This window comes from Sclerotinia sclerotiorum, genomic scaffold (genome assembly GCF_000146945.2).
Source record: "Sclerotinia sclerotiorum 1980 UF-70 scaffold_5 genomic scaffold, whole genome shotgun sequence".
NCBI classification, from domain to species: Eukaryota; Fungi; Ascomycota; class Leotiomycetes; order Helotiales; family Sclerotiniaceae; genus Sclerotinia; species Sclerotinia sclerotiorum.
Window position 1 is genome coordinate 809,835 of NW_001820831.1, and position 26,535 is coordinate 836,369.

General features: G+C 43.6%; 11 protein-coding genes and 1 non-coding gene across 12 annotated transcripts; 6 read left to right on the forward strand and 6 right to left on the reverse strand.

Annotated features, from left to right (window-relative positions):
* Positions 1-1,713: 1,713 nt before the first annotated feature.
* Positions 1,714-4,269, reverse strand: SS1G_04288 (hypothetical protein; the record flags this gene model as incomplete). The annotated part of the gene is made up of 4 exons (XM_001594431.1): positions 1,714-3,824; positions 3,929-4,020; positions 4,173-4,200; positions 4,257-4,269. The coding sequence occupies 4 exons, from the start codon at positions 4,267-4,269 to the stop codon at positions 1,714-1,716; spliced, it is 2,244 nt and encodes a 747-aa protein (XP_001594481.1).
* Positions 4,270-5,330: 1,061 nt separating this feature from the next.
* SS1G_04289 (predicted protein) lies at positions 5,331-5,725 on the forward strand (the record flags this gene model as incomplete). The annotated part of the gene is made up of 2 exons (XM_001594432.1): positions 5,331-5,380; positions 5,584-5,725. The coding sequence occupies 2 exons, from the start codon at positions 5,331-5,333 to the stop codon at positions 5,723-5,725; spliced, it is 192 nt and encodes a 63-aa protein (XP_001594482.1).
* Positions 5,726-6,011: 286 nt separating this feature from the next.
* Positions 6,012-6,908, reverse strand: SS1G_04290 (hypothetical protein; the record flags this gene model as incomplete). The annotated part of the gene is made up of 3 exons (XM_001594433.1): positions 6,012-6,569; positions 6,633-6,772; positions 6,833-6,908. The coding sequence occupies 3 exons, from the start codon at positions 6,906-6,908 to the stop codon at positions 6,012-6,014; spliced, it is 774 nt and encodes a 257-aa protein (XP_001594483.1).
* Positions 6,909-7,248: 340 nt separating this feature from the next.
* On the forward strand, positions 7,249-9,479 carry SS1G_04291 (hypothetical protein; the record flags this gene model as incomplete). The annotated part of the gene is made up of 3 exons (XM_001594434.1): positions 7,249-7,259; positions 7,385-8,061; positions 8,113-9,479. 3 exons carry the CDS (start codon positions 7,249-7,251, stop codon positions 9,477-9,479), a joined length of 2,055 nt encoding a protein of 684 aa, XP_001594484.1.
* Positions 9,480-10,954: 1,475 nt separating this feature from the next.
* SS1G_04292 (hypothetical protein) lies at positions 10,955-12,182 on the forward strand (the record flags this gene model as incomplete). Its single annotated transcript, XM_001594435.1, has 3 exons — positions 10,955-11,195; positions 11,265-11,981; positions 12,034-12,182. 3 exons carry the CDS (start codon positions 10,955-10,957, stop codon positions 12,180-12,182), a joined length of 1,107 nt encoding a protein of 368 aa, XP_001594485.1.
* A 604-nt stretch (positions 12,183-12,786) lies between these two features.
* Positions 12,787-13,014, reverse strand: SS1G_04293 (predicted protein; the record flags this gene model as incomplete). The annotated part of the gene is made up of 1 exon (XM_001594436.1): positions 12,787-13,014. The coding sequence occupies one exon, from the start codon at positions 13,012-13,014 to the stop codon at positions 12,787-12,789; it is 228 nt and encodes a 75-aa protein (XP_001594486.1).
* A 558-nt stretch (positions 13,015-13,572) lies between these two features.
* On the forward strand, positions 13,573-15,439 carry SS1G_04294 (hypothetical protein; the record flags this gene model as incomplete). Its single annotated transcript, XM_001594437.1, has 4 exons — positions 13,573-13,905; positions 13,956-14,049; positions 14,107-14,306; positions 14,363-15,439. The coding sequence occupies 4 exons, from the start codon at positions 13,573-13,575 to the stop codon at positions 15,437-15,439; spliced, it is 1,704 nt and encodes a 567-aa protein (XP_001594487.1).
* Positions 15,440-16,064: 625 nt separating this feature from the next.
* On the reverse strand, positions 16,065-19,598 carry SS1G_04295 (hypothetical protein; the record flags this gene model as incomplete). The annotated part of the gene is made up of 8 exons (XM_001594438.1): positions 16,065-16,788; positions 16,851-17,031; positions 17,086-17,275; positions 17,339-17,716; positions 17,893-18,584; positions 18,636-18,758; positions 18,821-19,033; positions 19,442-19,598. 8 exons carry the CDS (start codon positions 19,596-19,598, stop codon positions 16,065-16,067), a joined length of 2,658 nt encoding a protein of 885 aa, XP_001594488.1.
* Positions 19,599-19,851: 253 nt separating this feature from the next.
* SS1G_04296 (predicted protein) lies at positions 19,852-20,595 on the reverse strand (the record flags this gene model as incomplete). Its single annotated transcript, XM_001594439.1, has 3 exons — positions 19,852-19,911; positions 19,973-20,394; positions 20,580-20,595. 3 exons carry the CDS (start codon positions 20,593-20,595, stop codon positions 19,852-19,854), a joined length of 498 nt encoding a protein of 165 aa, XP_001594489.1.
* A 1,156-nt stretch (positions 20,596-21,751) lies between these two features.
* On the reverse strand, positions 21,752-21,850 carry SS1G_14607. The gene has a single exon. It is a non-coding gene; the product is annotated as a tRNA-Glu (tRNA).
* Positions 21,851-22,749: 899 nt separating this feature from the next.
* Positions 22,750-23,349, forward strand: SS1G_04297 (predicted protein; the record flags this gene model as incomplete). Its single annotated transcript, XM_001594440.1, has 2 exons — positions 22,750-22,906; positions 23,018-23,349. 2 exons carry the CDS (start codon positions 22,750-22,752, stop codon positions 23,347-23,349), a joined length of 489 nt encoding a protein of 162 aa, XP_001594490.1.
* Positions 23,350-24,770: 1,421 nt separating this feature from the next.
* On the forward strand, positions 24,771-26,333 carry SS1G_04298 (hypothetical protein; the record flags this gene model as incomplete). Its single annotated transcript, XM_001594441.1, has 1 exon — positions 24,771-26,333. One exon carries the CDS (start codon positions 24,771-24,773, stop codon positions 26,331-26,333), a length of 1,563 nt encoding a protein of 520 aa, XP_001594491.1.
* Between the last annotated feature and the right edge of the window lie 202 nt (positions 26,334-26,535).

A 26,535-nucleotide genomic window follows, 5' to 3' on the forward strand; every position in this document is an offset into this window, starting at 1 on the left:
CCTGAGGTTTCATCTGATTGGTAGTTGTAGGTTAAGGCTTTATCACTGGTATTCACTTGGAAGTGAATTCGTTACTAGATCAAGTAGAATGTAGGCAAATTAATTGATAACTAAGTTGAGCACGAAGCTCCTAAACTATGAAACTATTCTGACTATATACTCACCGTTTCCCTAAATGCTAGCAGAGCTATCACATCACGTGATATATTATTGGCCTCAGGACACTAATCCTGGGACGATTCTTATCCTGGGATAATATAGCTCCTAGGATAATTGTCCCGGGACAAATATTATCCTAGGACACTTTATCCTGGGACGCATAGCGTCCTAGGACACTAGTCCTATGCCTTCATGGTTGCCTAATCGTTTTGTCCTAGGATAGTTATTATCCTGGGACACATTTTATCCTAGGACACTTGTCCTAGGATTCCTTATCGATAAGGGAACCGCGGTAAACAACAGCCCAAACCTCCGTACTTGTTTTTATTGTATAAAATTTAATAATGTTACGTAGTAACAGTCAACCTGTCCATATGAGCTCAGACCCTGTGGAAAAGCAAACCGATTCACATACAAAATTGTATGGTAATCGGTTCGTAGATTCTCCCCACCTTCAGCAAGCACAGACATATGTTCTGATTGAAATCACGTGATGAATCTAAGGGATCTAGAGGATTTAGGGGATCTAGATAATTAAACTCTAGATCCAGTAGATCCAAGGGATCCAAAAGAATACAGTAGAACATGAAGTTCTATATAAGGGATAGGGCTTCATTTGTAGAGCTTCGTGCTCAAGAACAATCATTTAGTATACTCTACTATTAGTTACGAATAGCATATCATTATTGTCATTACTTAAGTCCCTGCTTGACGCCTAGTTATAAACCACCTCGAGAGCCTAGAGCACTTCCACGTGATCTAGACGGCTACCCTCGTAACAAATAATTATATAACATATATAAAATATATTACTTCTATATAATATTTTTATACAAGAGTTTTTTTATATATATACGAGGGAAAAGAAATAAAAGAAAAAAAAAAATTTCTTTTAATTTCTTTTCCTGGTCTCCAAACCTCATTGCCTCACCCCTCTTTCCGCATCCATACAATCCCTCCGCTTTTCCCCATCATATAATATCTCCTCCTCTCCTCTTTCCCCCCCTCATACTCATACTCATATCCTGCCCTTCCCTCCCCTCCTCTCCCCTCTCAACTATACATAAAAATTGGTATCAAAAGCTTGCTACTTGAAAAAAAAAATCGAAAAAGAATCGAACACAAATCGAAATAAAAAAAGAAGACAAAAGAAAGAAATGCGAAAGCGTGTAGAGACATTGTGAAGTAATAAACACAAGAAGTATTTAAAATAAATGAGAATAATAAAGTAAGTAAGTATGTGAGTATGTGAAGAAGAGAAGAAGAAAAAAAGTGCGGGAAAACAATTAAAACAACGCTTCTATGTAATAAATCGACCAATGCATTCCATCCGTCCGTCCATCCATCCATCCATATGCGCTATCTGTTGCTCGCCATCTATGATTTAAGATAGGCGAGGGAAATTAACTTTAAAAACAAATTGTACAAGAGAATTATGTACACTATCTGTACATGCATATCACATCGCATCAAATCACGCTCCAACCCATCCATCCCCAAAAGACAATACACCCTTAACCCCTTAACCAAAAACATTCTTGCTCCAATCTTCTTCTATACAGCTCCATTAGTAGGCGTCTTCTCTCTATCCGACTCCTCAATTGTATCATCGAGTCTTAACATATCACCCGGGGTAAAGACTATTTCTTCTGTTTCAGCCGGGCCGACTACGGGAGTAAAGACATCAACTTCTTCGATTTCCTCTTCATCTTCTTCCTGGATAATTTCACCGCTTCTTCTGCCTGCTAAACTGGCGCTTCGGCTATGCGAGCCTGTTCTTGCGTGTCCGTGGCCGTGTCCATTGCTTGATGCGATGGGTGAGCTAGTGTTAAGTGCAGGCCCTTTGAATATATTCTTTTTCCGTTTCGCGAAAACAAGGGGGGCACCGAATGCACTATTATTACCACCCCATGAAACACCTTCGTTGAAACTCGACAGCGGAGTTTGTCGAACGACGCGAATGTTGGAAGGGAATGAGCCAAGGGTTGGAGTTGCGGGGAGGACTTTGACGGAGTGGTGAGGGCTACGAGTAGGTAGCGATATCTTTGAGGCAGATCCATTAGACGAAGTCGATGAAGCCTTTGAATGTGTGTGTTGATGCATTATGCTACGTACAGACGAAACGGAAGATGATGTGGATTTCCTTCCCCGCAAACCACTACTAGGCCGACGTTGGAAAGTTGATCGAGGAGTCACGGGAGAGGGAGATAACGAATGCCGTTTGGTGCTTGGCGTCGCATGCATTCTTGCAAGAGGCGGCTGACCGCCTAGTTGTGGTAGCGGGGCACGTGTCACCGTAGGCGACTTTGAAGTGACTGGTCGCGGACTAGGGTCTTTTGGACTGGTTGAGTCGTCAGCAGCCTTCTCGCGGAGATCTGGTGTTGAGCGACTAGCTTTTGTCTTCTTTCCAGGTGACCTGGCACGCCTGGCAGAGTCCAGAAGCCAGTGCTTCCAATTTTGCAGTTGATTGATGAAAGCATGCTGGTGCTTGCGGCGTTCCTGGGGAGGTTTGGCAATGCCATTAGTACTGGGGTGCAGAAAATCATGATTAGAAGTAACCAGCTGCAATGTGCTTCCACGTGACCGGGCACTCCGCAGAGTGCCTTCTTTTGGAGGGGGAATTGGGCGCCGGTGTCGAGATGAGCTTGCAGAGCGTGTAGTGTCTTTTTCAAGTGGCGGAGGAGGCGTTTGAACATCGGGTGAGGAGAATTGAGAGTGTTCGGGTAATCCAGGTAAATCGGTCAGGATCAGATCCGGATAATGGGCACTTCGCCTTTCCTTCCTCCCTCTACTCCTAGGTGGATCGCTAATCCTTAGTGGTTGCCCTTCTTCATCGACTCCTGTTAAAATAGGCGTCATTTTTTCCAAACGGCTACTCGCAGCACTCAGTCTTCTTGACGATCGGACCTCTGCCTCTCGTTCCTTGCGTTTTCGTTCCTTCCGAATCTGCTTTCTTTCTTCCTTTTCGAGTAGAAGAGCCCACCAACCTGCTAGAGCATCGCATCTCTGAGCTAGTACATTTTCAATAACCTGGTCGATATCTACACCAGCACTTCGCATCCGTTCCAAGGTCTCTTTTTCTAATGTCGTGGTGAAAGGTGCCGCTCTCTGTAGTTTCAAAATGGCTTGCTGTTGTGGCGCATGCTCAGCGAGAAAAGGATGAGTGAGAATATCAGATAAGGCAGGTCGTATCAAAGGCCTCTTTGACAATAGAATGCCCAACAAATTTCGCGCGTCGGCTGTGAGATGATCCGGCCATTTCGGTTCTGTGGTCAAAATCCTGGTCCTTGTTACAGTATCGTCGTCGTCGTCGAATGGTAGCTCGCCGCATAGCAAAGCGTATAGAATGACGCCTAAACTCCAAACATCAACCTTTTCCCCGGCATACTTTTCTCCCTTCAACATTTCTGGAGCACTGTAACATATTGTGCCACAAAAAGTTTGCAGATAACTCGCCTTGCCCTCATATTCACGAGTGAATCCAAAATCCACAAGTTTAACATTTTCGTGTTTGTCCAGAAGGATATTCTCCAATTTTAAATCTCGGTGGACGCAGGATGAATTGTGAACGTATGCAACGGCACCGACTAATTGAGTGAAGATCTTTTGAACCTTTTCGACCGGTAGTGGCCCATTCTTCAGTAGATAATTATATAATTCGTCGCCTACACCATCATTAGCCTAACCTCCTTCTGCCTATGCATGCCACTTACCAGGACAGTACTCTAGCACAAGCCATACCAAGTTTTCGGTGACAATTACTTCGTACAAGCGAGCGATGTGAGGATGTAGGAATTGTCGGTGATGATGTATTTCTCGAGCCAGATTCGAATCATCCTTTTTGGCAGACTTGAGTACAACCTAGATCAAAGCGGCAGATTAGCTGATGTTCTGCGAATTTAAGTGCCATCTTTGGCACATACTTTAGAGCTATGTAACAGTTTGTGCGAAGCCAAATAGACCTTCCCGAATGACCCTTTCCCAATCAGCCTCCCTAAAGTGTAATTGCCTACTGAACGAAGGTCTTTCGACGAGAACTCTCTGCAAGCGCCATTGTCAGTGTTTGTTTCATCTGGTTTGCACAAGCAGGTACGTACTCCAATAACTCATGATATGAATTGGCAAGCTGTGACTCGAATGTATTAGCCCCTCACATCCATTTCCAGAAGACCATCCTTGCGCCGACCCGGCGACCCAAAAGCCCATTAATGCCTACCTTAGCTTTCCGGCCCTGCGATTCAGCCTTAAGCCTTGCCGCCTGCATACCAGTCACCTTTCACCACTCCGTCTGCTGTGTATACAAGAGGCCCTGAGTTGGGACATCCAAACTCTACAAGTCACGGCGCCGTGTCGTGTTGGCGGATGGAAGCTTATTTGTCGATAAATAAGCGTCCTTGGAGAGGGTCGAAAAGGCTTATTAGAAATCTTTAGTCATTGGCTGCTGCGTAATAAGTTGATATTGGTGCACGATAGATAAGGTATGGCAAAGAATCATGATACAGAGACAAAATAGATGACAAGGAGATGCTTCAACAGGGGCATGTTTTTTTTCTGGTCCGGGCAGCGGGCTTTTCGGAAGCGGTAGTCGTATGTTACTCTTTCAGATGGACGGACTCGAAACCTCCTTTTAAAATATATGTTTGGGAAATGCGGATGATCAATTATACTTCTTTATGCAGCACGAGACAAATAAAAGGTCGAGTTGGTTGTTGATGATGATGATGATTTACTTTTTTCCAAGGTTATTTAGCCAAATCGCCAACGAAAAGGGAGTAAGTACTACTATTAGGAACCTAGTAGGTATGAAGGTACAGCTGTACAGATACCGTTTGTTGCTTTCTTTCCTTTCTCTATTGCTTTATCTCTGGTATGATGTATCTCACCAACATCACCTCGATCCAACCACCATGGTATTTGCAATTACCAAGAATTGGTCGTCAAATGATATCAAATGATGAGTAAAATTTCCTCAAACTCCAAGATACAGGGTTCATTACACAGGTACCAAGTATTCCGTACATATCGCACAGTAGATATATACTAGGTAGGTAATAACTCATCTTACTCTGCATTACAGAAAGTATGATGTTTGACGTGATACTCAGGAATCCCTGCATGGGATCCTGCATAAATACCTAGGTCCCATTAAAACGAATGTGGTCCACAAAAACATGGCAGAGCGTGCAGATGTACCGCGAAGTCATGAAGTCTTATCTACAGAGTACGTTCTATCAACATACTCGACTGGCCGCTCCATATGGATTATGCAACGATAAGAGATAAGAGGCAGAAAATCAATTCAATCACACGATTAACTGCAAAGTTCACCGCTGCTACTTATAACTGTACCAAAGCCATCAAGATTGCCGCCAAACATGAAGACTTTCAAAGGGGATTCCTTTGAATTCCCTAATGTTTTTGAAGGCCAAAGGGTTTAGACGCCTACAGTATTTGCATTGCTATGGGATATCGGAAGGGATTCTGGTATGAATATTGCTCATCTACTTTAGAAATTACTCCAATGTCTTCAAAATACATGGAACAGTCGGACAGGAAGAAGAAATGATATACGTAGTAGTTTTTCTAACCGAATTTCAAACCCTCAGATGCTCGCCTATTTGGGGTTATACACATGTATTTCCCATGGACAAAATGTTCCAATTAAGCTCTGATATTTCGTGAATACTAAAGAATCGCCCTCGATTCACATGATCTCAAATGATAACATATGATGCATTCATTGATGCCAAAACGATGCTTTTCCCTGTATATCCCCCCCCCCCCCGCGAACACCACCACAACGCCCAGCAAATGCATTCCCATGTCGTAAGCCTAGATCTTGCAGTCCAGCTTTAAAATCTCTCCTTCATTCTACTCGCCACGGTTCTCAAGTTACCATAAACCTTTCCAGGTGGACTTCCCAAAATCAGACTGACAATTGCCTCTCTGGCAATATGAATATTCTTGAAGCCTCCCAAAATATGGATTTTGCTATCTGCAAGTACCACTCGTGTCCGACTCGCGTTCTCGATAGCAAATTTGGTTTTTCCGTCCTTGCCTGCGATACGGCCAATGGCTCTTCCCAAGTGCTCGCCCTGTAAAGTCTTTACATCCTTGATCTCAAAGGTCTGGATGTAAAGGTCGTCAAGTCGCAATAATGCAATAGCATCATCGACGTCGAAACCTAGCGAGAACGCCTTTACGAAATCTTCACCCTTCTGCAAGGACCCGGTATCGGTAGTGTGTTTAGAGGTACGGAGTTCGACAGCTTTGTTTTTGATGTTCATGCGGACTTGAAGTTTAAGATGTTCGACAAGAGGAGGGTAGATCTTGGACCAGGAGGCTTTGAGGGGGGTCATACGGTGTGGAGGAATTGGAACTTTGCGGGTTTCTACTCGAGTTGCTGGGTCCTATTTTTCTTATTAGAATCATCACACGCGCATCTTCTGGGGATTATAGATTCTGAGTCGTACGATATTCTTAGCTGGTGCAAATCGAGGTCGTCCTTCTTCATCAATGTGCATCTCGTTGTCATCGGCGGCTGGAGGCAAGATGGTATCCAATTCCGCCGAGGTGACTTCTGGTGCATCTAATAGAAACTCATCGTCTTGGTCTGAACTGATATTAGCTACTATCCCGATGATTGCAGTGACAAGGTCATGAATTGAATTACTTTGATTTGGCAATGGTACACTAGTAGCTTCAGCGAGCTCCTCTGGTTTCCTCAACAAAGCTGTTGGTGCAGGCATTTTCTATTGTCAAAGTGTATACTAGGTATGTAGAACTCAATAATAATCTCGGGAAAATATTTGTTGCACAGTTGAAAATTTGAGGGTCTGGTTTTTTGAGGTTTGATTTTAATGTTCGCAGTCGGCCGATCAAATTGGAAAAAAATATTTGGTGGGGAAACGGATGCGATAGAATTTACTGATAAGATCACTAGCGTCTTCATTAGCGCCAAAAATTCCAAAAATGCGCATTCGGAAAAAGCCCATCATCATCTAATTCTCTCGCGTGCCTTCATTTTCATTTTCACTCCAAAGATATTAAAGAAGAACAACGACTTCAACAGTCTTGCAATCTTTCAGGATGAACTGGAGGTTATGTCGATGAACATAAAACCTAGGTTATGGTCCCAATTTTGGGATCATGCAATTTCATTCGCTGCAACAAAGACGTGCAAAGAACCTATACGACCTTTCATATCTAACTCGGTTTTTTCAAGTACTACTCATCGTGCTTTTTCGCAGTCCAAAATCAGAACGTTGTATGATCCACCTCTAAAGTCTCAAGTTCGAAAGAATTTTGCTTATGGCGGGGTCTTCTTCCTTGATTTGAGCTCAGGTACATCTGCAGCACCCCCGATAGCATCATGTACGAGTACAGTGGAGAAGACCTTATACTCAGCATCATCATTACCACGACGAGCACCCTTGACATCGTCTTTCCAATACACATGGCGACGTGAGATCCATTCGAGTACTCGGCGAAGGGAGAGAGGTTATGCGAGAAGAAATAAAAGTTCTGCATCAAATCTATCAAATGGTCGGGGGACGCCTCAAGAGACCCACAAACCCTCACAAACTGCCCCGCCATCGAAGGAGACGATCACGGATGCCAATGCTGCACACTCTGCCTCTAGCAAGTACAATCTTCCTCACATGCCAAAGATGCCGCATCGGCCGACGAGAGAAGAACTACTCGCTGCAGCAACGGGATTTTGGTCTCGGCTGAAGGTTCGATTCAAGTGGTTTACAATTAGAGGTGGACGACCCTGGAATGTAGATGATTGGAGTGCTTTTGTTTCATGGTTTGTCTTGGGGAATATTGCCTGGATTTTCATCGGGACTACAACTTTCTTCTCTCTCATTATCCTATCTATAAATACTGTTGTCGCTCAAGGTAAGAACTATAGAGCACATGAGAGTCGCCACGATAACTAACATATATTAGAAACATTGGCAAGGTGGGTTGGTGATTATCTCACTCATTCGGCAGGTATTAAGGTCGTTTTCGAATCTGCTATCGTCCCCCGATGGAAAGATGGAGTGATTACATTCCGGAATGTGTTTGTCTCAAGGAGACCGGGACAAGGGAAAACCAAATTTAGCAAAGGTTCATCTTTGAATGCAGCAGCAGCAGCGGCCTCTCAACGGCAGGTCGAAGTAGAGAGCAAGAAAGAGGAAGAGGAGGATACAAACTACACCCAATTTGACGTCACTCTTGACACAGTCAATGTCACTTTATCATTTGTCAAATGGTGGAACGGTAAGGGTCTTCTCAGGGATGTAGAGATCAAGGGGGTTCGAGGTGTAATTGACAGAACTTCGGTACACTGGGGCGACGAATACGTTGATCCAAAATCATTTCGACATGAGCATAACCCTGGTGATTTCGAGATCGACTCTTTCAAGTTGGAGGATCTCTTGGTTACCATACATCAGCCAAACGGCTTCCGACCCTTCTCTGTGAGCATTTTCTCATGCGACCTTCCTCAGCTGCGGAAACAATGGTTATTTTATGATTTTCTATCAGCAAGCAATGTGTCTGGAGCTTTTGATGGGTCTCTTTTCACAATTCACCCTCGACAAATCCACGGATTTGCTGGCTCGCACGTTCTCGAATCTTCCGGAAATGGCGCGTCGAACCCTTGGAAAAAGCAAAGCCGTCTCCGCATAGACGGCCTCAAAATTGACCATTTAAATCGAGGTGTGGAAGGGCCATTTGGTTGGATTCACGAAGGAAATGTTGACATTGTTGCCGACGTCATGCTTCCAGCTGAAGCTGATGAGAGCATCGCCAAGGTGATGTCCGATTTTTACGATCGCATGGAAGAAGCTGTAACTTCCAATCGATATTTTCATATCCTCGAGAATAACACAAGGACCGAGGAAGCAGGAACACCCGATGAGCTCGACGCTTTGGCGGAGAAATCCTCTCACGACGATGACAAACGCTACATTGTCATGGATCTCCGCATCCATCTCAATGACGTGAAGGCAGCCGTGCCCTTGTTTACTCGTGACCTCTCCTACGTTAATCAAGCCCTTATTCGTCCCATCGTCGCCTATATTAACGCGAAGAAGACCTTCATTCCCATAAATTGTCGAATTGTGAAACGTGCTAGTGATTTCGATGGTAGCTGGACCATCTTCGATAGCGGACTAATGGATGATATGTCCGCAGAGACATATGAAGCATTTGCGAAAGATGTGGTAGATAGTCAGGCACGTATGCGCCGATTAAAAAAGGTGGGGTTCTGGTCGATCTCTATGGCAATTCAAGCAATATTCATGGGCATGGCGGGAAATGTTGCTTAAATCCATGGGTAGAAGGGCTCATGACTGGTTTGAACTCACAAGTTCATTGCAAGGACATAACGAATCTCCTATTACCAGGTGGCATAATGACCTTTATATAAAATCGGGTGGGAATGTGAACTACATGGCTTGGCTTTTTGGGTTTGGTACAGGTGGAACGGCGTTTAGATATCCCCAAAAATGGATTAGCAGGCAGGAGAACAGGAGTTTAGGATTTGAGACGTGCTCGCATATGCGAATCACTATAGATCAACGAGTTACAATCGGAAATAGATACATCTTGCCTTGGAAGTCAATCATCGCTTCCATCTTGATTCAATTGAGAAACTATTTAGATTCTGCCATCAAAGACTTTGGCTCATTGACATCGTTCTTCACGTGCCTGTGACTACTATAATGCCTAGACTTTTAACTACCTTGCAGTTCTGGAAAATATGAAGCCTAGAACTAGACAATAATAGATTCCAAACTCGCGAACCCCTGTACGTAAGCGAAAACTGGGGATTAGATAGCGAAATAAATAATTGTGTCTACCAGTCGTCTTGAAGATATGTATTCCATGATATTGATGTGAATAATGCGGGACAGCTGGTAGCTCAATGACTAGTTTCTGGATAGTTGTTGGTTGGAGCATATTCAACCACCGGCAATAGGCTTCTCAAATGTGTACAGATATGAGGGAGTTTTTCGTTTCGTTTGGATATGGTTCTATGCTTTTACTGGATGATCTTTTTTTAGAATGATAAGGATTTTGAAGCAATTGCGGATTTAGAAGAATTTCAAATCAAGCCAATATACAGACAGATTCATGATCTACCGAGCGGAGAGAGAACAGCACCAAGAAGATGCTAATGCAAAGTTGTACTTGGACCAATCATCGCTCTGCTTTGCCTCAAAGCTCCATATTTCCATATCTATTTGACAAGTCAAAGTGTGATGGTCCTCGACATCTTAATGCAAAGCATCCAATCAAATTGTTCCTGAGTATCACGCAATTTAAACCTGCCATCACAGAATAGAACCTGCAGCAATATGTTACAGAGCCGATCTAAAATTATCACTAATACTCCCCCGCATTCTTATCTGGAAACCCACTCTTTGGATGATGTTATTTAACAATTCAGGTTCACTACAATCCAAGTAATGGGGTAGCCCGCAAGGGCAAATTACAATGTACTCCCAATTATAGCCTCAGATCAGATTATTGACATACGACTGCTATATCCCGTCATGTATCACCTTTATTTCGCCATATATGCCGTCCTTGCCGGTAGTAGAGAAATAGAAATATTGCAACATATCAGTCAAAATTGATAGTGACCCCGCAGATCTAAAAGTCGACTACATAGACTGAACGAACCCCTCTGTAAAAGTATCATGATCTCTAGTTCGCTGTGCTTAAGGACCTCGACTTTAATACTGCATAATCCTCATCAAGAACCAAAAAACGATACAAAGTCTACAAGCAATAAATCATGGCTCCTTCCGCTACAGAAGCCCAATCAGCAACAGTCCCCATCCTTACCAAAGGCGACGACAACGTCAAGGCAAACCTTGCTCCTCAAGAAAAGTGGCTGAAAAGCACCGGCGCCCTAGATCAGTTTGAGTCTTTTGATGTCACTCCTGTTATTGGCCGCGAGTATCCAAATGTCAATTTGGTAGAATGGTTACAAGCTCCCAATGCGGATGAGCTCCTGCGTGAGCTTGCTCTAACCAGTGAGTTCTCCAAAAAAAAAAAAGAAATCTAACTGTGTAGCGAGTGAGCGAATACTGACAACAGCTTAGTATCTCAGCGTGGTGTGGTATTTTTCCGCGCACAAGACAATCTTACTCCAGATTTACAAAAAGAACTCGTCCAGCGCATCGGTCTTCTTTCAGGAAAACCATCCACATCAGGTCTTCACATTCATCCTTTGCTCAACCCTGAAAGAGAGGGATATCGTGTGACAGACCCAGAAATTAGTACCATCGACTCTGTTCTCAACAAAAAACTCTACAGCAACACGAAATTTGACCGAGCCAATGGCCTTTCAAATTCGTCCAAATGGCACGCAGACATATCTTTTGAACCAAAGCCAGCGGATTATTCCAGTTTAAAGCTAGAGGTACTCCCAAAAACAGGAGGCGACACATTGTGGGCAAGTGGGTATGAGATTTATGACCGTATCTCAGAACCTTATCAGAAATTCCTCGAAACTCTGACAGTGACATTCCAACAACCTGGGTTCATTGAAGCTGCAGCAAATGGTGGATTTGAGTTGTACGACAAGCCAAGAGGAGCTCCAGAAAATATAGGAAAGGAGTTGAAAGCCGTACATCCAGTAGTGAGAACTAACCCAGTGACTGGATGGAAATCGGTTTTCCCAGTTGGAGGTCATGTTAGCCACATCAACGACGTTACTCGATGGGAGAGTCAAGCATTATTGGAATGGTTTAAGCGATTGTTGGTGGACAACCATGATTTGCAGGTACGGTTCAAGTGGAAGAACCAGAATGATCTTGGTAAGTTTTGCTGCAATTACTGGGTTATCTGAACTAACACTGATAAAAATAGCTATCTGGGATAATCGTTCAACTTTCCACACAGCTACGGATGATCTTGAAGGACAGGGTGAGAGATATGGTGTCAGAGCTGTTAGCGTTGGGGAAAAACCTTTCTTTGACCCTGAAAGCAAGTCCAGAAGAGATGCCTTGGGCATTTAATGTAAATAGTTGCAGAATACCACATTGAGAATTGAAATGAAATGATTGATACAACTTAACATAACTTGCATTTTGACGGATCCGAAATGCATGTTGCCCGTTTGTGATTTCGTCTTGGTGTGCATAAATATCGGTGAATGAGTCATTTGCCGTCTAATCGCCCATATCCGTAAAAGCATACAAGATCGAGCTCATAGCTCGAGACGAATGCCATAATTGGGATATCACAACAACAAGCAACGAAATTGATTAGACTGGTATCAAAAGGAGAAAGAGATCATGGCGGGAATATTGACCAAAGCGTTTGCATTCACGTGATTTGAGGTAAGATGTTTCCCCACCACATCCACGCTTCAAGACTTCATCACAATCAAAATTGGAACACTCACAGAAGAGTCAAACCCGATTGAAATTGCTGTTCACTGTTCAATATTGGCAGAAGGCAGCGAAAGCCAAGCACTGGTAGCACCTTAGTTCACGTCACGGCAGAACTTTCATGCATTCACCACTACTATTTTTTCCTTGGATTTTTCCTGAAGTTGAAATCGATCGCTAAATGATTACGAAAGCCAGGGGATAGATGACAACATATGTACATATGTTTCTACAGGCATTTGCGTGCCATACGCACACCCAACCATTGTTTGTTATATTGAATCTCCAACTTTGCAGCTTTTGGTGCAGTCGGACTATCACCTATGGACCTTAAGAAGGTACTGATAAGAGTTTCGTGCTTGTAGCCAATGCCGGAACCTTGAACTACTTCAATCGATAAACGGGTAAAATATGGGGTAATTGTTGATGGCGACAAGTGCGCTAGAGATTCTGTCATTGATTTAGTGATTATGAATTCATTTTCCCGGGGCTCTATGACTACTATGGAGCACATTCCCGCATCTGGCCTCTCGTGGCGGTGGATAATTATTCAACGTCTAGGCGACATGCCTTTACAGTGAAAAATAAATGCTTTGAGCTTGATTTATGCGCCGTCTGAAAGCACGCCATGGGCTTATCTGGTGCCAAAGATGCGGAACCTTGTGGGTTTATCTCTTTTCTCTTGAGGAAATATTCCAGCGGCCTGGAAGGTAGGTCTCAACCCAAGACTATGGATAATAGTGTTATGTCGTTTTCGCCACGAGGATTTAGCTGCGATTTCACCCCGGGATATCTATATTGTGTGATTTCCTGTGGATCTCTCCCAATAAGTGTCTACTCTGGGCAGTCCCGCACACTGCATTATCCTATTCCCTCAGTCTCTCGTGCCAATCATAATGCAGATGATATCGCAGATGAGCTATGCCCAGGTCACCACATTATTTAAATATCCAGCTTTCTACTTCTCGATACAAATCACACGAGAAAGCAAGCTCGAAATCACTTGCGATCCAAGATGTCCAAGGTTGTCCCAGACAGGTCAGAACCTAGGAGCAATCCCTCCCAAAAACCAGATGAAACGCTTCAGTATGAAGAAGTAACGACTTTTGGGGACTCACTTCCAACAAAAAATGCAACATTCGTTTCTGCTACCTCTGACTCGGATGAAGATGGATCAGCTTTTGCCAAAAATCCTTTCCTAGACCCGGATGTGGCAGACCACTGGACTAGAATCTACGAAAAATCACAGTACGAATGCCGACATGTTTTTGATCCTAACTTCTCTTGGACCGAGGAGGAAGAGCGGCGATTAGTTCGAAGGCTGGACTGGCGAGTTTGTCTCTGGGCTGTAGGTTTGAGTTTCTGAAAACTGTGGGACCATTGTTGACATCATTCCAGTGCGTCATGTTTTTCGGTTTACAAGTCGACCGTGGAAACTTAGTACAGGCTGTTGCGGATAATTTGTTGAATGACTTAAATTTGACTACAGATGGTACGTTGACAAAAATGCTCCTCTCAATGAGGAAGTGCCCAGACTAATATTTGTTAGAGTACAATTTGGGTAATAACATCTTTCTCTTCTCGTTCTTATTGGCCGAGCTGCCTTCGCAATTGGTTTCAAAGAAGATTGGGCCTGATAGATGGATTCCGATGCAAATATCTCTCTGGTCGATAGTTGCGATGTCTCAATGTGCGATACAGGGCAAGTCTGGATTCTATGCTACACGTAGTATGCTGGGTCTTCTTGAGGTAGGTTCAATCGCCTCACTTTTGAGCCTGGTACATCAGTACTCATCAATTATCAGGGCGGGTTCATCCCAGATATCGTATTGTGGTTATCATACTTCTATACATCCAAGGAGCTTCCTGTTCGACTCAGCTTCTTCTGGACTACACTTTCCGGGACCACTATCATTACATCGATTCTTGCCTATGCTTTACTACACATGAGAGGTGTATCGGGGTGGGCAGGGTGGCGTTGGCTTTTCCTGATTGAGGGGTTGATTACTTTGCTAGTTGGCCTTTCTTCATTCTTCATGATGCCGGCATCAGCAGTGCAAACGAAAACATGGTTCCGACCAAAAGGCTGGTTTAATGATCGTGAAATCTCAATCGTCGTCAACCGAGTCCTCCGAGATGACCCCTCAAAAGGCGATATGCACAACCGACAAGCTATTACACCAAAGAGACTTTGGAACGCAGCGAAGGACTACGATCTTTGGCCGTTGTACGCTATTGGAGTAATCGCATATATTCCTCAGCAGCCACCTTCGTCATACATTTCCCTCACCTTGAGGAATCTGGGATTTAGCACGTTTAATACTAGCTTATTGACAATTCCTTATTCAGTCTTTCATATCATTACCTTACTTCTCCTCACCCAGCTATCCGAACGCACCAACGAAAGAACTCTAGTCTCCATGATACAGCCACTCTGGACCCTCCCTTGCATTATCGCACTTCGCTTCTGGCCTGGTTCAGGAGTACAAGCTTGGAATACCTATGCACTAGTCACCGTGCTCCTCTCCTATCCCTACTGCCACGCCATTCTCGTAGCATGGACATCCAAAAACTCTAACAACGTCGGCACTCGTTCCGTCTCCTCTGCTCTCTACAACATGGCAGTACAACTTGGAAATATTTGTGGAAACTTCATCTATAGAACAGATGATAAACCGCTATACCATCGTGGAAACACACAATTGATTATTATTAATATTGTAGCTATTGTCGTGTTTCTACTCACAAAAGTGTATTATGTGATGAGGAATAAGCAGAGAGATAGGGTCTGGAATGCTATGACGGCTGAGGAACAGCAGGATTATAAGAGGAATGCGATGGTGACAGGGAGTAGGAGGCTGGACTTTAGATTTGCACATTAAACGGAGACTGTATCTAAGGTTACAGACAATTAATTGCGTCCTTTCGATATTGGATATTTATACTAAAGCTTAATTCGCGAAACATTTTAACTTCCCTCGACACTTTGATACATACACAGCATCACTTTGAACTTATCTCGTGTTGCTTTCGACTTTGTATACTGCAATGGGACTCGTCTCTGCACTCAATTGTTCTATTCTTGTCCTGCCTTGTAAGTACCACTCTTGGGTACCTTCCAGGTCATATTTATGGAAGAGTACAGGAACAAGAAAACTTTAAACTTCCATCAAGCGCTTACAGCATGTGAATGAATCGATGCTAATTCTGCGCTTCTAAAAAGCAACAGACTTTGGGAAAACGCATCCGCATGAGATTATGAACAAGGCAAAAAATATACATAAGCCTAAAACATTATTTCCTAGTACCCTATTGAAATTCAACAAAAAGGAAGAATCATGCAAGAATGGTATATACGCAGAAAAAATTCCACACCCACAACCATAGACTCAGATGCGCGAACAAACAGAAAAGCAGCGCTCCATACACACAAGTCGAAAGGAAGGAGGGCTTTGTACAAAGCAAACGCTCGCTAACTCAAATCATACATAAATCATAACTCGTCAATCATAGCTCAGCAACACTCATTAAATCTTCCACTCCATCGTAAGGATCATCATCTGTATCCCCCACAACACGCTTCACTATATCCCCCGCGTTTCGCTTGTCTTCTTCATTTGTGTTGTCGTATCCTCCCGCAACACTGACAGCATACTGCACCTCTTCAAAGCCCATCGGAATCCCTTTCCACAGGGCTAATTGTCTAGCTGTTCTGACTGCATGTCCGATTTCATGTCCATTAAGCTTGTATTTAGCAAGCATTGATAGATTTGCTCGAAGCTCGGATATATTTATCGTAGAGGGGTTGAATAGGGATTCTAGTGACTCGAGCTGCTTGATATGAGACTCCCATATTTTAGCTCGTTGGGCAAAAGTTAGCGGAGTATAGCGGAGGAAAAGTTGAATGCGAGATTTGAAAGCCTCGTCCATGGTGGTGATGGGCGAGCTCGTTAAGATGATGATTCCGTTGTAAGACTCGAGTATCCGTAAAAATACAGAAATTAATGCGTTGCGTTGAAGATCTCCCAAAGTCCTTTTCTCGAGAAACATTTCAGCGTCTTCAAGGAGTATGACGCATTTCCAAACTCTTCCTAGAAAGAAGATTCGTTCGAGGGATTTTTCTAGGGCTTCTGGTGTGGTTCCTATCTCGCTACACGAAGTTACGTAGAGTGGTTTCTCAACTACTTCTGACACACTTTCTGCTGTCAGGGTTTTACCGGTCCCAGAAGAGCTATAAGTTAATTGTTAGTCTTTTTTCCTCAACAGAAAAGTCCGAGTTCGTGAATCATTTACCCGTGTAATAGTATGATTGAACCATTTCCTTTCCTGCCGATAAGGCCTGGGCTCTGCTCGTCTTTGATTTGGTTCGCGACTAAAGATGTGATGAGGATTTTCGTATCGTTATCTCTAGCCAATGTCTCAAACGGATCTTTGTTCCATTTAACCGCGTACATGCGACCAACTTCGAGATCGACTAACGCAACAAATTAGCAAAGAAACAGTGATAATTGCGTATATTTTAACAAACCCCATTTCTTTTCTTGCATGTTGAATCCAATAATCGTACTAGGCAGAAGAAGTGTGAAAACGCCTTCTGGTGGTATATCAGATGCCATCACCAAAGGACCCAAATCATCCCGATTGGGTGGTTTGGCCCCTGCAGACTTGGGGTGTAATTTCTTGTATGTTTCGATATCAATCATATACCTAGATTGCCCCTGTGAAAAAAAGATGATATTAGCCAGCTGAAAAATGTAAAGTTGATCATCGGGCCTGCCTACAATGTTCTCTTCCGATTCATCTTCATCACTATAGTATATGTAGCAGGCCTTGCGGAATTTCCAGAACATTTCTCCCTGTTTCCTAAGTGATGTCCCAATCGTGGGGTCGGCGTAGCGCATCGGATAAGTGCTCAGAGCGGTGATTTTGACCACTTCTTCTGACGTTTTGAAATCATCAATTGTAATTAATTCAACGTTCTCTTGAAAGAAGCCATCAAATGTCCAGGAAGATACGAGCAAGGAGGTTGTCAACGTAGCTGACTCTCCAGTTCCTTTAGGACTCCCTCCTACCGGTAAATGAAGCCATGATTTAGTTAAATACGCCTTCTTCTTTTCTTCATCATCTTTGTCGGCGCGCAATATGACGGTGTCAGGGCTCTGTTTTCATGCTGTCAGTTAAATTTCAAATCTCAACATAGCCACGGGACTCAGAAATCCCTTACATAAAGATAGCACAAGTATCTGCGCGAGATTTTCCCCTGGCTTAGGAGTGAATCAACTATAGCATATTCGGGCCCGAAGCTTTCATTGACGTATTCGACAAAAGAATTTACACGAGTCAAAAGCTCAGGTTTAAGCTGGCGTCTGCGCTCTTCCAAAGGAGCTCTCTGGTGGTAAAACCATGGATATGGTGCCTTGAACTCGGTGCCAACGTTAAATGAAGGGTAGTATGAATTTTCCTGGATATTCTGCCTAGTAAGTCTTTTGAGACCAGCGGATAGCTCGCTGCCGATCAAGCACACAGACTCGCCTACGAGAAATTCCGCAAGTTCATTCTCGCCGTTTGAACTAGGTTGTTCCGAGCATGCAGACTTCGGTTTCGTCGGATTCGATGTGTTTATTTTATCGAGCTTAGGTCTGCAACAGGCATAGTCTTTGTATACAATAAACGACAGGTTCGTATATTCTCGGGTATGCAGAGCAATGTTTCTTACAATTATACTACCATGAATATGTTCACCTGTTGGACTGTCTTTGACAAGCCAAGGAGTATCCAAAAACATGTAGCTTTGCTCTTTTTGATGACATCTGACTCGATAGATCGTATGATAAGGCAATGCCAGTTTTTCTTGATTGGCATCACGGCTATCTGACAGAAGTTTGCTCCTAGTCATTTCTAGCATTTTGAACAGATCTTCGTCATGACTATCATGTGGTGCATTGAACAGCTGGCAAAGCTGCGATTTCCAGTCGACAAAATTACTTTGGCGATGAAGAGTTGTCGATGATATGGATCCGTGTATTTCTGATGATTTGCTTAGTAAGTAAAGTTAAATATGACTAGTAGATTACTCACGAGGTCTACGACCGTCCATAGATTGTTCGAACTGATGCTCAGAGCTGTATCCACCTGCATGGCCACGCGTAGAATTTCCATGAGATTCTGGAGTGAAGTTCGATTGGTTAGGAATTGTGGTTGCTAAAAGAAATAAGTATCAATTTTATAATCGGAGTGCCAAACGGGAGAGGTCAAGGACATACGAGGACTAAATTCCCCTTGAGAACTTTGATCATAACCGTAGTTGGAGGGGGTCATATCATGCTCGTGGTGTGGACCATAAGTTTCGTGCCCATGGTTTCCGTGATGGCCCTGTGGAAGAGGTGTAAGTTGCCCGGCTGGCGCATGACCGAAAGCTTTAGGACTATTGCGGGCATTATTTTGTTGCGCATAAGACATTTGACGCCGGCTATTGCCTGATACACTATCAGGAGTCGGGTAGTTCTTTTGCGGAAGCCTATTATTATGGCTCCAGAGCTCGGGGCCGCTCGGGTGTGAAGATTCATGCCCATGCTCTACATTTTGTTGACTAGCTTCTTGCCGCGACTGTGGAGGATAAGATACAGGATGAAGCCGTGACGGTTGCGATCCAGACTCCGCCAATTGTAGAGCCTGTGAGTCTTGTAGGTTCTGTACAATATTGGCGTTGTTTCGAGCAGGTTTAGGTGCCGCCCATTGAGTAGGTGGTGCCGCCTGGGGTGACTGAGATTTTTGATGGGGGGAAGAAGAAATCTGGTTATGTCTGTATCTATCTGAGAGCTGACCTGTGGATGTGTGAGCTATCTGCAAATTCGTATCTTGGGTATTGAAATGTCTGTACTCACTGTTTACGGATGGTTGAGTGTCGGAATTGGCCGTATTATTTTCAAACCCTGATCGTTCAGATGTTTGTTTCTTGCCCGGTGTCCGATTCCTCTCTGCATATTGCCTGAGATTTGTTGCGTAGGCAGGTGCTCGCGGGTTATTTGCTTGATAAGGCATATGTGAAGTAGAAAATATAGGCCCGGGACGAAAATCGGAGATTGGGGCTGTCGGAATAGGTGGCGGCGGAGAAGGGGTTATTTGCGTATTGTCAAGGTGACGTATCGATGGAGAGGGGGTTCGAGGGGGATCTTCGGCCTGTGGAGAACCGGAACGATTTCTAGGGCGAGAGTGGTGCCAGGAGTCATGCCCATCCGTTATTTGACGTGTTTGTGGCAAAGATGGTGCGTTACGATGCAGTAGAGCAGCGTAATTAGTATGCTCGATTATGGGACTTCCAGAGTTCCCCGGGGGCTTTAAAATCATCATTAGTCTATGCACCACATAAGCTACAAAAGTAGGGACCAAGGAAGCTTCCATTCAGTTAGACTCACTAAGTATAAATTGTAGTTGTACTTTTCTGCTAATGTGATAAGTAGCTTTTGTTCATCATCTTCACTTTCTGTACTTATATTTTGTGGCCCGAACTGTGAAACGTTATTGACCATGACATTCTCATCTGCCTCGTCTGCGACAGTCGCTTGTGCTCGACGATTGCGAATATATTCTTGAGCCTCGCGCTGTCTATCCATGGCTTTTCCCGATGGACTCGAACCTCGTTGGGAAATATCGTTCTGTGTTGCAGATTCTCGATCCATTTCTGAGTAATGCTCTGAACTTCTCGCCTTATCAGAGACAGCCACATCTGCGTTCTCCATGTATGGATAATCAATCCCACAGCCTTGTTTCTTAGTAGCAAAACAAGTATCCACATGAGAGGGTTCAATCTTTTGTATAACTGTTCTGCAGAAGTTTACTGTGGACTGAAGGAACGGCACGAATTAGATTGATTGCTCGAGGATCACCTGCAGGTTAATGGTGTCACTTTTAGAATGCGACTGGCAATACAAATAAAAGGCACTCCCTTTCACAATTGAAGAAGGAAACTTCAGAACGAAAAGAAGAGAGGAAAAATGACGAGGCTGTCAAATCGAATCTGACGCATCTTCAAACCCATGCGTGCAGATTGCTGCCCTATGCATTGACTTGGTCGGGTCGGGCCCCACACATTACCCAATAAGGTCGATGCCAACGCACTGAACAGAGAGAATGCCATCGGATATTTATACAGGCTATTTGAGAGAGCACATCACTGCCAGGTTTAGATGAAGTATGTACTGTGAAGCATGCTTAAAAAGCGGTCAAAAGGCATCGGAGTTGGTGGTAGCAGAAATTCTAAGACCCAGCGAGGTCTAAAAGGTGGGTACTGCAATTTTCAACAACTGGTGTCAAAACCATCTCGTCGTAAACAACTTCACCTAAAATATAAATAGCATTGAAAATGGACGATGGCTTGACTTTTTTATTCACGGATAAAAGTGTATTTGACATCTCTTGAGTCTTAGGATCGGTTGTGATGGGCTTCAACAGCCATATGCAAACAACCACTGATATCGTAAAGCGTGAGATGACAACAAACGCAATGCGACATTCTTTCAAGCCAATATCTTGGGCCACTTGGCGTTGAAGAAATCTGAAGAGAAGGTTTTCATCTACCTGTATTGGTAGATATATTGTAGAGCTTTTCAGATGGATATACTACAGTATAAGTGAACAATATTGCAAGAGATCTGATGACTCGGAATGGTTCATCAGAATCATGATTGACCTCAAAGCCGTTTGTGGTGGGGTTAATGCGGCTAGTGACAATAACTAGTTGTGGCTGTGATTCTGAATGGGTTCAATCATTTGATATTGGACTTGCTTGAAACATAAGTTCTATGTTTCCCTACCCTGCTTTGTGATAGCTGAAAATGGCAAGTTATCTCCAATTCATTGGTGACTGCCGTATAATCTGTGTAGAAGATCAATGTCGCAATCACGTGACAAGATATCACCGGATGAAATGTCACGTGGATTATTCCAAAGCGGACTACCAGTCCAGTTTTTCGAAGGGCAGTGTTTCGTGGATTAGATATAATAAGGTTTATTAGATACAGGTATTATCATAGGCTATCTGTTATCACATATAAAAATTGAAGCCAGGAAAGAAATTTGAGCAAGAGCTATTATTGTATGTATGTAGACTTGATAGACGTCTAGAACGAACAAAATTACAAAATTGATATCAAAATGATCAGAAAGACCAAGAGAATTCAAGAACGTAAAATATATTCCGGTACGGGGAATTGAACCCCGGTCTCCCGCGACTTGATTAAAGCTATAAGGCTTCGAATGAGAGGCGGAAATGCTAGCCACTACACCATGCCGGATATCTGACTGTTTTTCGATGGAGAAATGGAGATTTTTTAACATTATAAAGGACTTAAAAATTTTAAGCAAACTTTTGAGCCAATCATTCATACACCGACCAATGCGGAGCAAGTTCTTGGAAGAATCTATATTTAGTCTTTGTGTAGCGAGGACAAGCTGCATCTTGGCCGAAAGGTCACGTGTACATGGTGGGGTGTTGCAATGGCTAAAAGGTGATAGATGCCAACGACATATGTGCCTCATTGTTGCAAATTAAATCGAGTTCAGCATCGAATCTATATTCGAGTTATCTAAAGCTCAGCAAGAGATAATCACTTTACTTTTCACTTTCAATAAAGGTTTAAGATAATTCATAGTCTTAATTAACGAAGTACAGACATCGCATAACGATTTTTGGTTCTTTTCTATCCAATAGCGAGAAGATGTAATGTGAAAAAAGATTAGGACGCCATGATTCAAAGGGTCGTACAAGTGCTCAACTCAGTACCTAGCGTTTTAGTGCGCTTGACTCATAGGATCATCTGTTTTAGAGTGCCTTCATGCTATTCTCAAATTGCTACAGCCTCATCTCCATGCTCAGCTTACACAGGGGTTATCGAAAAAGGGCGCAACCATTGATCACATACTGAGCAACATATAACCTCTCTCCCTTTCCGTGTACTTTTTCTCTCACTTTCTAGCAGTTCCCACTGCAGCTTTACAATATACGGTTCTCGTTGGTCGGCCTTTTCTCACGCACCTACAAGCATCCGTTCGCCTATTGGCTACATCCACAAACGCCACAGATATGCAGTGCTCATAGGACCTGCGCACCTCCGACGAAGCCCCATGTAGTGAAGCACCCTATTTTGGTAACATTGGTATTGCCCAGTTTCCAATCGAATTCCATGCATGGGCCATGGCAAACCAGTGGTCGGCACCAACGTTTGACCAACCTCCGCAGCTCCCTATGTGTGAGGGTTTACTCGATGGCACCGACTTAATGTCTGCTGCCTTCCAATCTTGGCAGCGCCCTTTCAGCGCAATGAGCGCAGGTGTTCCAGCCAACCAAGTAAGTCAATTATCCAGATCTCAGCCAGTCTATGTACCCTGAAATGTTGCATGGAGAAGGCGGGGAACTTGGGTGAGTTTTTTTTCTCTCTCGCTGATGGTTTGGTTAAGTTTAGCGAACCTCGTTTTCGCCTGCAATCATGACATTATTGTGGATCAATCGACTACAGCTGCAGGCCCATCGCTTTCGAGCCATACAAACATAACCGCCATTCCAAACAATCAGCCTCCTCCCCTTTCATCCGCTCATCCAATCACTAGCCGCTATCACTGCTCCTATCCTACCTGCACCAAGGACTTCAAGCGCCCAGGAGATCGCCTTAGACACATCTCATCAGTCCATCAACGCGGTCAGGCAAGTCAGGGAAGAATCTCTGTCCTATTGTTGGATGTCGTCGAAGCTATGGGAAAGGCCTTTATCGCCCTGGCAAAGTCAATGATCATTTAAAAAAGATTCATGGTCTTGTTAGAGTTGCTCCAACTGGTTGGCTCTGTTGCTAGTGATTCTTCTTCCGACGGTGCTGCACGTGCATCAGCCGCCGCGAGTGGGACTGTTGCTTTGACTAGAAATGGGAATTGAGGAGGGTTTTATTTTGACACAGATAAACGCAATGTTGCCATTTCATAGGATTTGGATAGTTTGATAAAACTCTGATGGTTTCTTTTGTTGGCGATGCTTTATGTTGGATTAGAGGTTTCAACCTCAGAGATATTTAGTAGTGAGAAATGATATAGGATCGAACTTGGGGTTTCTTTTGTTCGCACTTTCTTTAAACCTGGATTAATGGCGTCTAGCAACGGTAGATATTTTCTTATTCTAAATTTAAATCATTGCGCTTTACAACCCATTTCAATAATAGTATTCTTGTTCTCAGTTCAACTCTTTTCTTCAGACTCTTCACGACTTTGCAGTCCCAGCTGCTTTATCACAATCCCAAGATGTGTACTCGTGATGAAAATGACAAACTTGTCGATGGCAACGACAAGGGTGACGCAATAGCTCAGGAAGTAACAACACTGAGGAGGAAGATGAAGATCTAAATCCTGGAGATGGAGTAATGTGGTTTGGAATATGATAATGAATGAAATATGCTGGCTTGTTTACTTTTCGTGTAAAATGGATCATGGACAAGTATCTAGAGAACCCCGATTGTGCTTCGAAAAATGCGTGTGTCCAATCTATATACTATATAAACCAAGACTAATGATATTCCATTAAATCAAAGGCTTCAAAGCACTAGCTTTACACGATCGAAAGCAAATTTGGACCCAAAGTAATGAGTTGAAAACCCCTCCCGGCAACACTATTGTGTGGTACGGCACGCATAAAGGCATTGCTTTCGACAAATTGCTATGTGATGCTTTCTATCATGATTTTTATCATGGATTTCAAGTAGACATGGATTCTGCGAGGGAGCGGTGACATTCACTCAGACTTTTTATGTTGCACGTCTGAAATCTGTCCAAGAGAAAAAGTGATCATCAATCCCCAAAATTGGAAAACTGAAACCGGAAATAAGACTTACATCAACTAGGAATAATAAGACCCACACCACTTCTCGGCTCTTATTTCCGCCTAATCGATATGCTCCGTAATTATTTCTGCCACTAAAGCGGTGAAATGTTTTGTGTTACAATTCCTAACCCCTCCAAGTACACAACCAAGTACCTAGGTAACGAACAGATGCAGTGATCAATTGAGAACAGATACGGACAGGCAAAATATTATAATATGTCTCCGGAATATTTCACCACACAAATGCTCAAATGTCAATGTCGCTCATGTTTCCTCGTTTGCCCCGAAACGTAGCAGCTGGACCTTTCCTGCATGCTCGCAGTTTCCAACATCACATCCGGTTCTCAAGCAGAATGGCCTCCAAAGGGCGTAGCTATGACGATGCGATAGCACTGTTGGATACTTTGCAGTCCAATCGAACAATTGTTTCCTCCATTTCGAAGACCTCGGAAGATATGAACATGTATGCTATACCAGAAATGCTAGAATGGACCCGCAAGGCGGGGTACGAGACTGGAGATTTCTCAAAGCGCGGATTAAAATGTATACACGTAGCTGGAACAAAAGGGAAAGGTAGTGTGTGTGCTATGATAGGTAACATTCTGCGACAGTATCGGCGCAAAGAAAATGACGTTGGAGTTGTACCAGGGGACGCGAAAAGGAAGGGTCTAGGGAAGATTGGGCTTTATACCTCACCACATCTAATGACAGTGCGTGAACGAATAAGGATAGATGGTTCACCAATATCAGAACGTCTATTTGCTCGCTATTTCTTTGAGCTCTGGGATCGATTCTCCGATGCTTCTGCCGCATCTACTGCCCCGCATTCGAATCCTACGTCCTCGGAGACCAAGCCAGGATATTTTCGATATCTCACTATTATGGCACTTCATACATTTATGGAGGAAGGTGTGGAAACCGCCATCATAGAATGTGGTATTGGAGGAGAATATGATAGCACGAATATACTGCCTGCTGAAGCAGTTACTACCACCGCGATCACGAAACTCGGTATCGACCATGTTGGAGTGCTGGGAGACACAATTGATAAGATAGCTTGGCACAAGGCTGGAATTATGAAGAAGAACATTTCGTGTTTCACCTCCCCACAACTCCAAACAGCACAGTCTGTTCTAGAAAACCGCGCCAAGGAAATTGGTGTCAAATTGGAGGTCGTGAATAGACATTCCGGCTTTGACAATGGAAGCATTGAATTAGGCACAGAGGGGAATTTCCAGAAGGATAACGCCAGTCTGGCAATGGCTGTTGCAGCTTCACATTTACAAGATCTATGTATTAAAGATGTGCCTACCCCTTCTGAATTATTCACTCCTGAACAACCCATCCCAGGTCAAATTTTGGAAGGGCTAAAGACAGTCAGATGGGCTGGTAGATGTGAAGTTGTGGTCACTGGTAATATTAAATGGTTCATCGATGGTGCGCACACAGTGGACAGTATCAAGGAGACTGGCCGTTGGTACGCTTCGAAACTCAATCAAGCCGCCGCGCAAGGGGTTTCCCCCACGAAAAGCATACTAATTTTCAATCAACAAGACCGTGATCCTGAAATGCTTATTCGGACATTACTGGAAAACATTCACATTTCTTTCAGAGCTTTTGACTTCGCTGCGTTTTGCACCAATATACCTTTCAAGAGCGAAGGAGAGGATAGTGGCATCATTGATCTTAGCCAACAGAAGTCGGCGTCTAAATTTTACTCAGGCCTGGATCGTAGTCCAATGTGTATGGAGTATGCGAGTATCCAAGAAGCGGTAGAGCTTGTGCATATGGTATCCGAAGATGAGGAACGTCTCTTCGTTCTGGTAACTGGAAGTCTGCATCTCGTCGGTGGTCTCATGAAAGTTCTTGAATATCAAGGTAAGAAAGAGGGAGAAGTGCAGAAGCTCCCTCAATAGTGGAACAGTGCTGGAGTTTGTTCGATACCCGTTAGTGATATAGAAAATACAGGAACTGCGCTTATGGTGGGATTGTGTGGTTCTTACATGTTTCAATTTAAAGAGATGTCGTTGATATATTCATCGAAGTACCTGGTATAGTGTTCGATGTGGATTTGAATACTGGAACGTATCGTATGGTCAGGAGGGAAAAGAGAACTAT